This window comes from Anneissia japonica, unplaced genomic scaffold (genome assembly GCF_011630105.1).
Source record: "Anneissia japonica isolate Jap-2015-1 unplaced genomic scaffold, ASM1163010v1 scaffold718_len1063573_cov188, whole genome shotgun sequence".
NCBI lineage: Eukaryota > Metazoa > Echinodermata > Crinoidea > Comatulida > Comatulidae > Anneissia > Anneissia japonica.
This window is the reverse complement of record NW_022727435.1, coordinates 308211-327526: the sequence shown is the minus strand read 5'-3', so window position 1 is coordinate 327526 and position 19316 is coordinate 308211. Positions and strand designations below refer to the sequence as shown.

Genomic DNA, 19316 nt, shown 5'->3' with positions numbered 1-19316 from the left:
CTAAAAATGTTTACTCCTTACATTTTGTGTTCATTTACTTACGTTTAACGGATTCACATGTTCTCAGTAAATGAAAAGTGAATACAACCAAAAGTAATCTCATCTTCAATCTGAAACAATGTCAAAGTTTGATAGATAATCATAACTAGGAAGCATATCAATTGGGATAAAACAATAAAAAAAAATAACTAGGAAGCATATCAATTGGGATAAAACAATTAAAAAAAAATGATAGCAAGTGAAGTGAAAGAAGTTGATTAAGAAAACATGAGGTGAGACGAGATGAGATGGCAGAAAGAGATGATGAGATGAAATGAGATAATTGAGAATTGAATAAATGCGATGAGATTAGATAAGGTAAGATGAAAGCAGTTGTAAGTGAGATGATGAGATAAGATTAGATCACTGCGATGAGATGCAGTGAGGTAAGACAAGATTAGACTTGAGATGGTGTTAGGCGAGATGATTAGATGAGATAAGCGGAAATAAGTTGAGATGTGAGATGAGATGAGATCATTGCGATAAGATGAGACAATTTTAGGCTTGAAATGGTACTGTTAGGCGAGATGATTAGATGAGATAAGGGGAGATAAGTTGAGTTGAGATAAGATAAGATGAGACGAGATTTAGGCTTAAATGAGATAAGGGAGGTAGGTTGAGATAAGATGAAATGAGATTAATTTATGAGATAAGATGAGATATGAGATGAGACCATTGCGATAAGCTGAAACAAGTTTAGGTTTGAGGTGGTGTTAGGTGAGATGATTAGATGAGATAAGGGGAGATAAGTTGATGAGACGAGATTAATTTGAGATAAGATGAGATGTGAGATGAGATCATTGGGATAAGCTGAGACAAATTTAGGTTTGAGATGGTGTTAGGCGAGATGATAAGATGAGCTAAGGGGAGGTAAGTCGAGATGAGATAAGATGAGACGATATTAATTTTTCATGGATAAAATGAAATTTAAAGATGAGACATGATGAGATGAAACGCAGTAAGATGCCATGAATTGAGATAAGATGAAATGAGACAAGATGAGATGAGACGAGAAATGATGAGATGAGTATACAAGATGATGAGTTGAACTGAGATAAGCTAAGACAAATGATAGGTAGATGAGATAAGAAATGATCAGATGTGATAGGATAGAATGAGATGAGAAGAGACAAGACAAGATATGATATGCCTAAGATAAGATAAGATAGAATTCACAATATGGTCAGTTCAACACTGAAAAAACGACAGCCATACAAAGATCCAATATGTCTAGATACGCGAAAATACTAATTTTAAATCTTAATTTAAACGATATTACTAATTTAAAAACTATATCTAAAGATATTTAAAGACTAATATCTATTAGGCCTATAATTTAAATACGTCAAAAAGATGGTTTTAACGAAAAAGAATGACAAGCCCTAAGCTTTGCGAGGTAATATACACAACGATTTATAGGCTATACTAACTGGTAATATTTAACTGCATGCTTACCTGTAATTATAGATGCCTCGACTACAGAACAGTAATCAATGAGCGCTCTTTGTTAAAATCGGTTGCTACTAGACCACTAAGGAAATCAGTTATCATTAAACTTTGTTTCACAAATGTTCAAGCGCCTGAAGTTATATCCGGGTTACAGATCTAGTAGAGGAAGCCGATCCCAGGAACCTTTTGCGCATTACAGGAACTATTGGTGTTAAAAGATTAATAATTTATGGGAGGTAAAGTTCTTCTAAACTTCTAGTCATGGAGGTATTAGTGACTGATACATCCATAGTTAATCCTAAAATTCCTTAAACAATTGATAATCACATAATTTATATTACGATCTATATTACACTGTAGTATATTTTTTATATTAAAAATATTACAGTACTTTATTATGATATGGATAAATGACAAGGAGTTTATAGTTTATGCAACAAACTGTCGATATTCAAATGATCTAAATGATCAGCAGTAGGTAGATGGTTGAACCACCAACCTCGATAAATATGGTTCAAATAAAATAATAAAATGTAATAGAGACTGCCACTCACGAGCTGGACTTCACACAAACACCAAACAGTGTCAACGACCTTAGTCGATCAAATCGACCTCTATCCTTATTTTTCTTTTTAGCTTCTTTTCATTGTTTTACTATTGTTATTTTTTTATTATTATTATTATTATTGTTTAACTTAACAACAATATTAAGATAGCACTCAAATAAAAAAGTATATCAATGCAGACGACTGCGGGATGAAATAAAGCAAAAGTAAAATTTCTAAATCAATTGCACAAATTACACTAATCTAGGTCAACAAAAGCAGCCCTACCCTCCACCAAGGTATCATGTGTTTTGTAACTTTATGTTTGATAAACTAAACTAATTAATCAATTAAAAAAAAAACCATTCTAAATAATTAATTTCGTAATAAATTATAATTATTGGAGTGATCATTATTTTTGTTTTGTGATGAATTGTGATTTATTATACTTTCATTGGTAACTTGTTGTTTTTCCAGTAGGAATTTAATAAAGAAACCTTAGCTGCCTTTCATATTGCAGAAAAAAATAAAATGGATAATTCTCGAGTTTTAAACATAATGACCAATCAGAACGTGTTATAAAATAGGAATACTCGCCAATTTTACGACTGTACGTTTCAGCTGTCATTTTGATGGACCTTAGGCGAGACCTTTTTTTATACCTTGTTTAAAGAACACGCCACACCTGCAAATAATGATGATTTCAAATAAAAATAAAATTTGATTATCTGGCCAATTAGCACACCCGCTGCAACAAGAAAATGGGAATTCCATAAAAAATGCAAGTTTTCTTTTCCTCTTTCTTTTTCTTTCCGCCGCTGCCTTTAAATATCCAAAAATAAAAAATATGTATACTTTTTCCTAATTATATAAAACTTAAAGCATTTAGCCTTCCCATTACTACACTGTTTACATTCAACAATAAAATTATATTTATATATCCACCTTCGTCTAGATGTATTTGGGAAAACTATTTGCTAAATAAGAAAAAAATATATTATTTTATATTTTTTCCACCCTCCACTGACGATCTTTAAAATATAAACAGAGTATAAAAAAAGTCTCGCCTCAGCAACAATATCCAAGAATTACAAATTAGCGCTGTCTCTAACAATAAAAAAAATAGACAATGGAAAATGAGTCCGTATGTTAAGTTCAGTGCACTTACAATGAATAATTTTTTTAATTAAGAGATTTAATGAGAATTAATTGATTCAAACAAAATTTAAATTGTAGCCATTCTTGGCTCTACATGATATCACTCAGTTATCATAAATATATAACAGTTTACTCCACTGAATTCTAAAATGCTAAACCTCCACATCTTATTACTGTACTGTAAAAACAATGAAGCATTGTAATCCCTTCCATAATACTACAACCTAATTAGCTTGTTTTTTATTTATTCATATTTGAAGCTTATGTTATGTAATGTTACAGTACATAGTAAATTTATTCTGAACTCAATATAATTTACACAATCATTCAAAATTTTAATTTGGAAGCATTTCGAATGTTCTTTTATATATATTTCATTATTTAAATAATATATTAATCCCATTGTCATCTAGTGTTCATAACAGTAAGGCATTGTGTACTTGACATCTCTTGTTATTTCTGAGTCGGGTACTGCCTTCGTTGGCGATAAGCTCTAGAGGTCGGGCCAGAAGTTGAGGGACTTGGTTGCATCATAGGTGGTTGGAAGCTCTGTTGAGAGAATTGCTGAGGATTGAACATCATCGGCATCGCAGGTACGGCTGGCTCTGCTGAAGCTGTTGAGTCCCATTGGTTTGACTGTCCCTGAAATGGACCATAAATTGGAATAAATATATATAATAAACAATAATAATAATAATAATAATAATAATAATAATAATAATAATAATAATAATATAAATAATAATAATAATAAATAGTGTAATAATACATCATGTTCTGAAGATAGATTACTGCTAAGTGGTCTGGAGTTATCATAAGCCAGGGGGAAAAAAGCTAATTTTTTAGTTTAAATGTTGAGCCACAAAACTTTATTACTTGACAGCGACAGATCACGGGTTGAATTTCTGCCAGTGCCAGGGGAACTTTTCCAAACAATTGATAAGGAACTTTTTTGTTGAATAGGCTATGTACGATGCGATTTTTACATCATCATCCTTTATTTCGAGCATGTTTCTACCATTATTCGATTATTCATTTATTTGATTATTCATGTATACTACATGCAGCCACATTGATTCTATATACACAGGTACAGTATATAGATTATTAAAAACAAAACGTTGTTTTTATTTGATATTACATTCTTAACATTAAATAACCAGACGGATATTTTATGGCCAACCACAGCAAGATTAATATCTATCAAGCAGTGCGTGTATAATGTGATGGCCATTACCCTACAGGGAGTGCCAAGCTGTAATCAACAAATCAGAAAAGGGATTGCATCACTCAGCCACATTAATACTGAGATTGATATCTATTCCCCTCGCACCCACTTATCTAAAAGTAGCAGTAGCAGGGGCGGATCTAGAATTTTACAAATGGGAAGAAAGGGGGGGGGGGCATGTATTTGTCAACTATACTTATTCATAACTAGCAGTAGCAGGGGCGGATCTAGAATTTTACAAATGGGAAGAAAGGGGGGGGGGGGCATGTATTTGTCAACTATACTTATTCATAACATGGCATATATACAGTATATACGTGGCATTGTTATGTATTAACATTTAAAAATGTCCCATGCACTACCCCATCCCCCCATCACACACACATCTGCTCCTGAGTGTCAACAAGTGACTGGTTTCTGACCCATGGTCACACATTGAATAAAGGGTGAGTTTCTAAAGACATTGAGATGCAGTTTAATGTCCCTGAATATTCTTATGACCTTGGTGTTGTGTTTCAATTAAAATAAAAGAAATATAATTATATTACTGCGTGATTGCAGAGATATGAAGAAGACATGCTGTATTACAAGAAAATATAGTCATGGGTGGAACATGAGCAGATTATTACAGGCTCAAGTAATTATATATTAATGAAAAAAAATTCTTAATGCTCCAACACTGATTGGAAAACCCATTATGTTAATAACCCCTACAAAGTAGTAGAGGTTTAGGCGACAATATTAGAAAATTTAAATAAAATACCATGCATAAAGACACTATATAATAATGATCTGAATTTCAAAATTCATTTTGGATTAAATATAAATTGAGGTTATGTAATGGAAGTTGAAATATTAATTAATATTATTTAAAAAAGCGTAATATATATGTAGTGTAGTTAGATAACTGAATTTACAAAAGTAATAAAAATACAGTAGAAAAATCAGATACAAGTTTAGTTCATAATTTTAAATCATTTTTTCGTGCAAACTGCTTCAACAGAATATAAGCCACAACTTTACGTTTATTATTACTTTATTTATTTAGGCACAATTAAGGACCAAGAATATGCCAATGACGATTTTATAGAGCAATCCGCTTCACAAGAAAAACATGCACATCAGATGCTCTACATAAACATTATGATGTTTGGAGTTGTTTTTGGACATGAGAAAAAGTTGTTACTTTGAGGCCTAGGCTAGATCTACTTTGCCTATCTTGGCCTGTTTTTGTCCACTATTGGCAGTTGTTACTTTGAGGCCTAGGCTAGATCTGCTTTGCCTATCTTGGCCTGTTAGGTCCACTATTGGCACTTTCTGGTCTTTATGTATAAACTCACCAAAAAACAGCCCAATTATATTTTTCAAATGAGAAGAGCTTATACCCAATGAACTACAGTAATAAAAACTTTTGAAAAAAAGGAACATAATAGAGAGAAAAAACAATCTAGAACATTATGTTTAAAATACATATTACAGATACAAATCGCTTGATAATTAATATCTGCATATGATTATGAAGAGTAAATTTTAAAAATATAAGAAAAAAAGAAAAAGAACTGTGCAAAACATCAGAATTTATAGCCTGCTTAGAAATACCCACCTTTCTCAGAAGGGAAAAATAAACTTGGGAAGAAAAATTGATGGAAATTTGCAGAGATTTAGGGAAAAAAGCAAATACTATCTACCAGTACTAAGGGAGGGGTGTAAACTTTGAGGAGGATATAGAAACTTAAAAGAGGGGTATAATGTTAAAATAAATCTGTAACATACAATTGTATTGGACCTAAGCAAATCAACATCCAAATAGACCTGTTAGTGAGTAAGCAAATTAGTATCAACAGAAATTAAATTATAATCTATTCTACAAATAACTTAGGTGACTATCACAGCATAATTAATTCCATTAGATTGGGTGTTAAAAACAGTATCATCCTGAGCTCTCCAAAATTGACTGGCTATGTAATCACATTTTTATTATTTTAATCAATCTTACTGCAATCAGACTACATAAGTGTACCTGCAAATATGTCAGCCAATGTGAGGGCAATTATTTAGAGTACATTACAGTAGTTAAAGCCTGGTTAATGTAGACAATTAAGGACATACCGTATATATATTTGAATAAACGCCCTACTTTGAACAAAAACGTCACTGCACTATTAATAAACGCCATCCGCCCCCCCCCCCACCTCTAGAGCCTCATTTGCAATAAACACCTACCTCAAATATACGAGTGAAATTAAAGGGTGTTTATTAGCGAGTATATACATATCCATTTTACACCAAAAAAAGTAACACTTCTTTCAAATAACACCTCCCTTGAATAAAGGCCTCCCTTAAATAAAAATCCCCATTGGAAACCCTTCTCAACAATAAACTACCCAAGCGTTTATTCAAATAAATACGGTAGTTTTTTACATGCAAGGCATGAATAGCACCATAAAATAACAGTATCATTGATATAATAAAACCTCCATGGATATACAGTAATAGCTACTAGTCTACTATTTCAACAATAATCATAATATAAACAGACAGAAAGCTACCTGACTGAAATTGGGTAACTTTGAGTCATGTTAAGCTGAACTTACAGTATGATATGTTTGAAATAAAAAAAAAATTCACATTGATAACTTCTTTGTTCCGATGTTTGATGGAGAGCTTAATCCCTGCCCCCTGCCGCAGTACTAATTGAGATAAGAGATTAAACAATAAATGATGATACCTTTTGAGTTGTGGGATGAACTGTAAATAATAACCTTTAATTCCATAACCTTTTTTCGGGGAATTTCCCTACTTTGTTAGATTCGGATGCAATCAAAGAAGTTATCATGACACAGCACTTATAGAGATTTAATAAAGCAAAAAAAAAAAAAGCCGATCCTAAAAATCATGTTTAATAACAAATAATTAAGACTGCTTACATTCATAATTCGTTTCCTATCAGTATCCTTTATCTATTAAATGAGGACTTGTAATTTACCTTTAAACAAAACCCTTCATTTCAGAAACCACCTCTGTAGCAAAACACTTTTATACTTTCTTAACACCTTTAATGCTATTTCAACAGTTGATCATGGAAGAATGACCCAAACACCATAGTTGAATACAATGTCATTTATATACAACATGTATTTATTGGATTTGTGTTATTAATCAACAAATAAATTCATAATTAATATCATTTAACAACAAAACTTTATGAAGGTTAAGTACAACTTTGTTATTGTTAAGGAAATAATATAATTAATGCAAACTCAAAACAATTAGTGAAAATAATAAAATACAACTAAATTAGTGCATGTTTACTATAAGTGTTCTATTCCTATATGTTAGCAGTGGCGGATATCCAAGGGGTTTGGAAAGGGGAAATGAGCATGGCAAATGGGAATGGCACTGGGAGGAGAATGCCAATGGAATGGAGGTGCACAAATATTAGAGGAGGGTAGTGCATGGCAAGTGAAGGACCATACCATGTAAGAGAAGCATGGCGAGAGAAATGACAAAGGGAAGGTAAGATACAGTAAAGGCATAGATGGGACAAGGGAAGAAAGTACAGTATGGCAAGAGTATGGAAAAGCATGGCAACAGATGGGAAAAGTGAACAAAAGAAGGAGATTGAGAGAAGAGAAAAGAGAAGAGAAGGAGGAGGGTAGCATTACAATAGTAGCAGAATGACAAAAGTAGGACAAAAGAAGGAATGGACATTAACTAAGGAAGGAGTATGGCAAGAAATTATAGTGTGACAAGGGTGATAATAAGAAGATAGAAAGGCTAGTATGGACATGCTATTTGAATTGACTGACTTGGTAAACAGCCTTTTATTCATTTTTTATTCTCATACTATAATCTCCTCTTTCATATTTTCATTATTATTTTATTTTCTTTTTTATCTTGGTATATTAGGCGTGATGTTACAATCAATATTGTTGAGGGCGGTCTCAATGTTTATTTAATTTAAAAGCCATGAAATACTAGCACCTAGGGCTGAAACCTGGTGTGAGCCACTGTCAAAAGTGCCAGCTGGGGTATTGAAGCATGGCCAGCCAAGAATGGTCAGGGTGATTTGGAACTCTCTACAACAAGGTTCAGAACCTGAAGGGAAACAGCTACGCCAAACCACCTTCCATCTTGAAGCCTTATCACCATCTTCGTTTCGATAGAGTGTAGTTAAAGGGCTAGTTGGCACATTATAAACCCATGTATTTTTTTAAAACTATTGTTTCTCACTAATTATTTTACTTATACTGTAGAATTATTAAGAATTGAAATGGCTATAATGGTAAACTACATAAATTGATCTCAGGCCCAGGTTAATTCCGCCACTGCAAGTTAGCATCACATCTACAAACTGTTAGATGACAGTGACTAACTGAAAGCATGCAAAGTAGGCCATTTTAGTTATATTACTATTACTGCCGCAATGATAGAGAATATCGGTTGCTACCTGTCCGCCCAGATGCTGACTGACCTCCTGGGATAGGTCACTCATGGAGCTAGTACGAGACAGCTGTTGAATGCGAACATACAGTCACACAAGTCAAATCAATAGAAGAAAAAAAATAAGGAAACTGGGTAAAAGGTCATGCACACAACAATAGCAGACAAGGTAAATATTGATCACTAGTATTGCATACACATCAAACTAATTACATTAAATTATGTTTCATTAATCAAACAAAATCTAAATTCAATTTTATTTAAACATTGTTTAATAATAAATAAAAACAATATAGTAGTTCTGTAATACATATTGTTATATTATATACATAGTAATATTATGGGTAAATAGTTTTCCTTGTTTTATTTATTTTTTATCATTATATAATAATAATAATAATAACAATAATAATATTAATAGGCTGCCTAATAATAGTATTATTATTATTATTATTATTATTATTATTATTATTATTATTATTATTATATTATTATTATTATTATTATTATATTATTATTATTAGTCTTATATAGCAAAGAATTATAATATGGCTTTTACATTATTATCCCAGCCATTGAAATAAATATAAATACATATTCAGCTCTGGGGGAGAAAGTAGTATTCCATAACAATTTTGGAAGCTAGAATTCAGCCCAATACATCCTACAAGGTACATACACTCTTATGTTGAAATAGACATTTTAAATAACACAACATTCATGTTAAAAAATAAATGATGAAGAAATAACCAAAGTTAAAAATCCAACCAGTAATATGATTCAATGAATTACACCGATGATTTAAATGCCAAAATACTAACTACATACCAACCCTCGATCACACGCATTCTAGCCCCCACCCCTCAACCTCCTCTTCTACACTTTTCCATAGAAACAATCTTCATTCCAACTACTTTTCTATTACTTCTCTGCTTCTTACACTTTCTTCCTATATCTACAAATGTAAACTCCTCCCCACCAACCCTGGAATTCATATCCCTATACATTCCCTTACCTTCGTACCTACCCTTTCCCACCACTCTCCTTTCATCCATACCCCCTCATCTTCCTACACCTCCCATTTGTCCTGCCATCCATTCCCTACCTACAACCTGCCTTAGCTTCCTTTTCCTTTCCCACCTAGAGTGCTTTTTTTTTCTTCCTTTTTCTCTTTCCCTTTCAATCCCCAATATCTATAAGTGCTACCAATTAAACACAGACTTCGCCTTCACAAATTGGTTAAAAAAATAGTGTGACATTTACATAATTATTAACTAATTCAAGAAAGTTACATATGCCATGTTACTACAGACACCTTCAACTTCATTAAACCTCGCTCCACTTGAGTCTACTACTCCCTACATTGTTAATTAAATAATTAATTAAATGATGAAACTAGTAAACCTTTGGTCGGACTTTATCACACTAAGTGAATTATTGACACATTTTATGCATAATAAGCCAGAATACATGGATAAAATACATACACAATTTAACAATAATCAAATGTATGTATAACTTGGTCTCCATCTGCTTTTTTAAATAAATAATATTATATTAAAAAAAAAATCATGATTTATTTGATTGATTAAATGCAGTAATTAACCAGAATCATTTACATTCATATTTATTAGAACTAAACTAAAAATATGTATCTTGGAAACAGTTCACTGCACATTTATGTAATCACGAACGTAATGAAAGTATAAATATATTATTATAAATGGACTGAACAGTGAATACAAATATATACAACTGTTAACACGTTGTCTGCCAGCGACGAGTGTACAGGGTGTTGTTGAGGGGGGGGGGGCAGTATACTTGTCAAAATCGGGGTAACATTCTAGCGTTTATAACTTCTTTGTTATACATTTTACACCCACAGACTCAATGGCTGGTAGTTCGGGAAAGATACACCTAGACGATAACATACAAATGACGTATGTATGTTTGTTGTGTAATGTTGCCGGTAGCACACTCGAGCGGCACAATTGGGGCGCCCTTTGAACATATAACAACCCATGTAAAAAGCGAACGAGATAACTCGCACTTGGTGCAGGGACGTAGCCAGGATTTTGAAAGGGGGGGGGGGAGCCGTTATGCAAGATACGTATGACCCCGGCGGGGTCCAAGGGGACGAACACCCCCTGTATAAGAGACCCCTGTGAAGTAGCGCACTCTGAACGTTTTAGGGACTGTTTTGAGAGGATAAAGTGAAAATTGTATTAGACACATCATAAATAATATTAGTAGGCCCAGCAATAATTATAATAAATCAACAGATCCATAAATTCGAAAGACAGGTGTCCCAGGGAGGGATTTTCACAGACTGAAGAACCACCCACCTCAGCCCCACCATGGTTGGGGCTAAGGTAAGAAAATTTATGATTAGGGCACCTCTAGATGGCCGGAAATTACACTTTCATACTTAAATTTGAATATATTTTCCTTTTTTTTTTTCCTAAAAACGAAAAAAAAAAATCTTATCTAAAATAGTCATAATCACGAAAAAAGGGCATGAAAAACCAGATCACATTCTAAAACAAATTTATTCCCCCTCTCCTCAGCAGTCACAAGACATACTCTGAGTCAGGTGCCGACTTGATGCAGTTTAATATCATACCCAGAAGGGCGCAAATCTGTTTTGTAAGGTTGAGAGGGAGGACATTTTGTGAGTCGGCACCTACCTCAGACTCACCATGGTTGGAGCTGAGGAGCGAAAATGTGAAGAAATAGTACCTCTAGATGGCCAGAAACAAAACTTTTAGTAAAATTCATTATCATCACATCACCGTTACCGGTAGTCCAAATGAAGCGCCAAAAAAAAAAAATTTTTTTTTTTTTATCAAGGATTTTCTGCAACCTAAAAGATCTTATTAATGTGTGTGATATACCATAGAAAACAAAGCTTAAAAACATTGCCTTTGAGTATGTTCTTTACATACTTCAAAACCGTGATTTCACAACCACCTCAGTCCCACCATGGTTGGGGCTGAGGTGAGAAAATTTGAGGAAATAGTACCAGATGGCCGGAAATCACACTTTCACGTAGTAAAATTCATCATCATCACATCACCATTACACAGTCAAAATGGAACGCCAACAAATTTTTCATGTACTTTATCAGAGATCTACTTGATATCCAGGACAACTTGACCTAACTATAATTTAATATATAAGCTTATAACTATCATCAACAAATCACAACTTTATTTTTCGCCTTTAGCACAATTTCCTTCACATTTTAATATTATTAATATTACTATCAATTATCATCATCATCATCATCATCATCACCACTATTATTATTATTATTATTATTATTATTATTATTATTATTATTATTATTATTATTATTATTATTGTTACTACTAACAGTATAGTATTATTAAACAATAGGCCCTACTTTAAAGAAGCTTGCAAAAGGATAAAAACCAAACTGAGCCATACAGTATCACATTTCTGTATCTTAAAAGACTTGGCCTGGGGATTTATGGATTTTTAAAAATCACGCTTAGACATGTGTTATAATTATAGTAGGCCAGGCCTGTGTAAATCGAGTACTGATGCATTTTTACGTATTTTAGAAGTATTCATTTGAGTGGTCCCAGGAAATAATTTGTATTGGCTCAAAAAAAGCTTTAACAATTTTACACTGTGTACAAAGGGGGGGGGGGGAGCCGCGGCTCCCACGGCTTCCCTCCCCCCCCCTCACTGGATACGTCCCTGACTTGGTGTAGTAAAAGAAAAAGCTATCACAGTGCCGTCGACGAGTTTACTCGTCCCCTAATATTTTCCACCCAATTTATTAGACACATCATTTTATTATACTGTATATGGCTAGATAAAATTTCAAAAAAGTATGTTTGAACATGTAAACTTGTTTTGGTACACGGGAAGGAAACTTAAAAAAAGGTCTGGCAGTAAACACGTTAAAGCATTCCATCAGATCCACTAGGACAATACATAGCTTGACCCTTGACATGGTTTTTTACTACAGTCATATGGAAACGTATCATTTACTCTCCAAGGTCGCCTTAACCATTGGAGAAAACTGGATTTTTTTTCACAAAAAGTGCGTTTTTGGTTCAAAATCTATGATTTTCTTGTAATGGCCCAAGCGGATTATGTTGTAAACAATATTAATCTACCAATTCGTGAAGAAAAAATGAAAAAAATCCCTACAGTTTTGTCGCCGATTTATAACAGCTCCTCACGCCGATTTAGATAGGGAATTTCAAGAAATTTGAGGTTTTTGGCTGTTCCGAGCTCGTTTCTTACTCCCTCACTCACATACTATTTGTTTGTTTGGATTTGTGTAGAGAATATAATAAGCTTGAAGCTGATATAAAACTTAGTATGATTGGTTGGGTAGTTTTATCGGAAAATAAGAAAATAAAAAATCCATCAAATCCACGATTGCCTCTCATGGGGTCAAAAAATCTCTCAAGGGTGATAGTCCGATTCACTGGTATGACGTCATACTTCTGTTTACTTGACTTGTGTTTGCAGTGTTCGACTTCTTTCATCGTGTAATTTGGCCTAATTTAGTTATCAGTTTGATTTTTGTGTGCTTTTATTACCTTTATTAAAAAACAAATGGTATTGTAGGGAACAAAGCTGCAGGAGGTGCTATGGATTGTACCGCTTTGCTGCTTAACAAAGTCCACATAGTTACGCCCAACTAAAGGGAATAGTAAATCAATGTAAGTAACATTTAGCATTTTGATGGCTGCCTATGTTATAGTAGGCCTAGACTAGGAGGTCTACATCACTATTATAAACATCATGTGACATCTGATCATGTGACAGAGACAAATTGTATGTTTGAAAAAAAATACATAAAACTAAGACATACAATTAATAATGAAATAGAGAAATGTCTTCCCCTTACCATGTTTCTTTGAGAATTTTTTAACACTAGATGCAGAGGTTGGGGGGTAGTGCACTAGGAGGGGAAGTTTGAGACAGCTGCGAATCACTCGGTGGGGGTGCAACTATACCATCATTATTATCTCCATCGCTATCTTTATTCACTTATTTTTGCTTCTTTTCATCCCATTCAATCTGAAGATAAGACAGTATTACTATCATCAGCACCAATTCCTGGGAGGGTTATTTTATTAGAAGGTTGGCACTTGTCTCTAAATGATCATAATATATATCTTTCGATTTTTCTATATTATCTTCATAATATAACACTGTTAGTTATAGAAATAACACAATCATAATATGTATCTATTGAATCATTTTCCATATTATCTGTTTTATTATTATCATTATTATTACACTTCTAGTTACGGAAATAGCATAAAGAAAAAAAAAACACAGCAAATTACCTAAGTGTAAAATACAAATATATTAATAATTCATTATACTGTTATATAATTCAGGAGATTTAACTACTTACTATTTTGTCACTATCATCTGGCAGATGAACATCGTTTTTACCACCAAACCGACTGAAAAGACCACGGAACCAGCTACTGCCACCACTCTGTTAACATTAAAAATATAAATTGCAATTTAACAAAAACAAACATTGAGATTATAAACATATAAATATACACACATTTGCACATATATTTTATGCATCTTTAATGCTGCTACATAGAACATAAGTACATAAAAATAATAAAACAATAACAAAATAAATTAAAAAACATTAAAAATAATTTAAAAAAATAGAGGCATAAATAGTTTTATTGCAGAATAATGTTTGGCACTGCGGTCTAGGATCATTCCTTAAAAAAGGTTGATTGATTGATGTAATACCAGTATATGTTGGTTAGGCATTACATAAATGACTTTTAATATTATTACTCTCATGAAATACTTAGAAAAATTGATTTATTGAATTTGTAGTCTACCTTTGGTTTCACAGTTGAATTTAGCTCCGAATGTTTGTGCTGAGGTTTCTGCTTTCGCTACAGGGGTAGGTGCTGACCCTTTGTTGCTTGAGCTCTGTGAAAGTGTTCTTGTGGTTGGGGATTCAGGAGGAGTAATTGTGTTACTTGGTGTAGATGGCATTGTGCTTGGTGAGTCAATGTTCTTGGAAGTCGCCTGAAAAAAAGTATTATATATAATCTTTATTTGCAATAGAAAACCATATTTACAGCCTGACTAGTGTATTCTATTGGGATTGGAATGCTGGAATTCTTCTTCAATTTGTTGTCAACTTCAATGCAATAAGAGTTATATAATCCGTTAAATATAGAGTGGAGTTGAATAGCTTGGTTGTTAAGATGCTTGCCTTCCAAACCCTGGGTCCTGGGTTCAAATCCTGTCAGATCCCAGGAACCAACAAATCCACTCTATAAGCCTCATTATGAACCTTGATTTATGCGGAGCATCATGTGCATATGTTTGTCATGTGAAGGGATTGTCACCTATGTAATAGAACATAAGTTGTTACTGGTAATCCTTGGTCATCTGGCTAAAGGAATAAAATAAAATAAAAAAGTATTTACATTGTATGTGGTAGCTCCATAATAATCAAAATTAGATGCATTGCTGTTCGTCCAGTCCGCATCACCCTCTGCTTCTGTGGTGGTGGAACTGTATTCGCTGATGGTACTACCAATTGAGGCACCAGGATCTACATTCATTGAAGCTAGAGTGCTTGTATGCTGGTTGCCTTATGTGTCTGTACCCTCATAGCCTGCATATCCCTGTTTAGATGGCTGGTAGAAATGCCCGCCTCCACTAGGAATAAGTCTGACCGTACTGAGTGGGAGCATTCTGATTCTCTTGGAAGTCTACTGGTTGATAAAAACCTTCGCTATCCATACCTAAAGAAATAAGACACTAGAAAGCATTAGATATGTTATAGTTATTATAGGTCTTTTAATATATGCAGGGATATAGTTATGGTGGGTGTTGCCACATAGCCTTGAAGTCAGTGGCGTCGAGAGCCAGTAAGGGCCCCGGGGCAACACCTCACATGCCCCCCCCCCTTTCACTCGGGACCCCCACTCGGCCGCTCTCCAAATTAAGTCTCCTCCTAAATCTGACAACAAAAGTTTTCATCCCGGCTTGGGCTCGGGTCCTATGGAGATTTTGTTCTTACCCCGAAAATTGTTCATCTTGGTCCGGGCCCCCAGTAGACCCCGGCTCCGGGGCAGCGACCCCACCCCCACCTCTCGACGCCTCCGCTTGAGGTTTTCCACCCAGGCTAAAGCTAATTTCATGGCCCTCCAGCCACCTTTATTAATCATCCTTGCACAGATTTGTGAAAGGTTGAATTGTAAAAGTAATATAATAGCTAATAAATGAGACTCGCACACACCAATGCTGTTAATAACTCTCTGTCCTTTTATTTTCTCTCCTCCCATGTGCTCTCTCTACATCCCATAATAATGAATCCGTTTCCAGGAACTTTCTGCCCCAATTAACAAATTACACAGCACTACATACCCCCCCCCCTTTTCCGGATTTAAACTACCGTATACCTTACCCAAACAAACTAAACAACTATAAACTACATGAACAATAGCATATTTCAAAACCTGTGAGGGACCAACTCGCTACACTACTACCTTGCCATACAAAGTTAAATTTGCTCTATTAGACGCTGTGGTCGGAACCTTACCCTTCCCGATCTACGAGGTTGCAAGGAAACCACACCAGGTACTTCATAGTCATGATCTATAATGTCATCATCATCAATAACGTTAGGGGTGGCGATTTTGCTTCTGGCAGGCAAGTTAATTTTTTTTTAAATGAGAGTAGTCCGGTTGATTGTGTTTCCATTGGGAAACTTAGCAGTTAACATGTCATGATTCTTCCTGACTATTACCAACGGGGTTTTATTAAAAGTTGTAGTGAACTTGTTAACTCTGTTCTGCTTAGCTAAAACTATGTCCCCCGCTTCTATCTTATTCTCCTTAATTTTCCTCTTTTTCTCTGCATTCAACTTAGTGTTAATTTTGTTCTTTTGATCATTCTTTCTTAACTGGTCATCATTCCTCCACCCTTTAGAGGGGATTTTAACATTTATGTCCCTGCCAAGCAGTATAGTTGATGGAGCGTAGCCAGTTGTGGAATGAGGGGTTGCCCTGTAATTTCGAAGATATGCCAACATGTCCTGTTTCCAATGAGTGGAGGTAAGCAGGGCTTTCCGGAAAGTACGCATGAACCTCTCTACCTTCCCGTTAGCCTCGGGCCAGAGTGGGGTAACTTTTCTGTGTTTAAAACCAAGATGTTTTGCAAATTTAGCAAAAGTTTCACCGTTAAAGGGTGGACCATTGGTATTTTATCAAGCATGTGTGCTGGGTCCCTCAAAGCTGCCCGACGGAGTTTCGGAGAACAATGCTGAATAATTTGCAACTTAATCTCATTATCACAGTCCGCAAATGAACACGGCTTTGCTGCTCGGCGTAGCCTGGTAACGAACGCATCAATTGACTCATTTCGTCCCTGTTGCAGTTGGTGAAATGTGTAGATTGCAAAAGATACTTTTTTCTTGGGCTCGAAATAGGTTTTGAGCGCATCTTTTGCAGCATCGTAAGTGTCTCCAGAGTTAGCCAGAGTTTGAAAAATGTCGTAGAGAGCTTCACCCCCGTAATGGAGTAGAAGCGCTCGCTGTCGCGTCGTGCAGCATCAGTCTGGGCATTCAGACTGTGTTCTCGGCGCATGTTCTCGGCACATAATGTTCTCGGCACACATCATTTTTTGTAGTCGGAACGTGTGTTAATGAAATTTATGTCGAGCACAGAATGTTCTAGCTAGAACCCAGATGAACCACGTTCTCGGAACAAAATGTTTTCGAACTACGACTTTGGAATGAAGTCTGAACGTGTGCCGAGCATAAAATGTTATAACTGGGCGGGCGGGCTTCAGTGACGTGACCTGACCTGCTTTGACATTCTTCCGAGGCGCAATGTACACATGTTAGGGCAAATATAAAAATTTATTAGATTATTGTTGCACTCATATTTACTATTTGGAGTAATGGTGGATGAGCTTTTAGTCAAGATTTAACAAGATAAAATAACAACACATGTAACTGCTTCAACTGTTTATTATAAAGTGTCAAGAAAAACGGAAATGACATAAGCTGACCTATTTACAAACTCTAGGTGGCGGTAATGTATGACACAGTGGAACATGCGATATTATTAACTATAGAGGTCGCTACGTGATGGTGAAGTTTATAATCTAACACTCCCTCTTAAACTTTACATACATTACAGTGGAAATACTTTTGAACAATTTTCACACTTCATCACTAAAATAGATTACATAGCAAAACTGTTTTATGTTTAGAACAAATACTGTAAAGAAATAAAAAATCTTTCTTAATACAAAACAAAGGCAAAAATAAAATAAATAAATAAATATGACATTGACTCTCAACACAGTAAGAGTTTGTCAATTCTGTTTCTACTCAAAGGTTTAGTGAATACATCAGCTGTATTAATTTCTGTTGGAATATATTCCACAACGATATTTCCTATTTTAACTTCTGATCTTACGAACTTTGTCAATATGCTTTGAACGTTGGTTACTCACTTTTTTTTTTGGCAAGACAAATGGCACTCTGGTTATCAACATGGACTTTTACAGACTTTGTTTGAACACACATCATATCAGAAAACAGTTGTTTGAGAAATAAGGCCTCCTGTGTGGCTAGACACAAAGCGATATATTCTGCTTCACATGTTGATAGTGCCACAACTGGTTGCTTTTTACTCTTCCATGAGATAAGTGAAGACTGATGATTCAGCTTGAATCCGTAACCACTAATGCTACGCCTGTCTTGAGCCATTCCCCAGTCAGAATCACTATATCCGACGAGGTCCAAATTGTCAGTTTTGACAAACTTTAATGCCCTGTACTGAGTACCTTCTGTCTCTTATACACATCTAGATGTGTATAAGAGACAGCCATAAGATAGATTAAACTACCTATAATTTCTCTATAGAGAGACACATTGTCAAAAATTTCGTCATTTTCAACAGGCTTATTCATACCAATTTCACAAGGTGTTGACTTGGCTTTACAGTTAGACATGTTAAACTTCTTCAGTATCTTTTCAATGTATTTACTTTGACACATTTCAATACTACCTTCGGCACACTTGAATTCAATTGCTAGAAACCATGTTAAGACACCCATATCTTTCATTTTGAACTTATTGTGCAATAGCTGTTTTACATCATTCAACAATTGATCATTACTTGCTGCGATAATGATATCGTCAACCCAGATAACTAAGATACACTTTTCATTATCATTTGATTTGACATACACACATGGGTCCGACTTTGACTGTGTAAAACTGTTTTGAGATAAGTAACTATGAATTACAGAATTCCAGTTCCTACCGCTTTGCTTAAGTCCATATAATGACTTTTGCAGTTTACAAACAAACTTTTCACCTCTATAATTACACTTTTTAAAACCTTCTGGCTGTTCTAGGTAAAGTTCACAATCAATGGGGGCGTTTAGAT

General features: G+C 34.6%; 1 protein-coding gene and 1 long non-coding RNA gene across 2 annotated transcripts in view; both read right to left on the bottom strand.

The window, feature by feature from the left end:
* The window catches only part of LOC117113754 (plasma kallikrein-like), a 36192-nt gene extending 34563 nt beyond the window's left edge, over positions 1-1629 (bottom strand). The window contains exons 1-2 of the mRNA XM_033257200.1: positions 1495-1629; positions 43-110 (exon numbers count right to left, since the gene is read on the bottom strand). Coding sequence (XP_033113091.1) covers positions 43-103 — 61 coding nt within the window. The 5' untranslated portion in view covers positions 104-110; positions 1495-1629. The remainder of the gene's footprint in view (positions 1-42; positions 111-1494) is intronic.
* A 1301-nt stretch (positions 1630-2930) lies between these two features.
* Positions 2931-15693, bottom strand: LOC117113706. Its single transcript, XR_004446243.1, has 6 exons — positions 15333-15693; positions 14733-14925; positions 14273-14359; positions 13757-13929; positions 8870-8932; positions 2931-3833 (listed from the first exon to the last, which is right to left on the bottom strand). It is a non-coding gene; the product is annotated as an uncharacterized LOC117113706 (long non-coding RNA).
* Positions 15694-19316: the final 3623 nt, after the last annotated feature.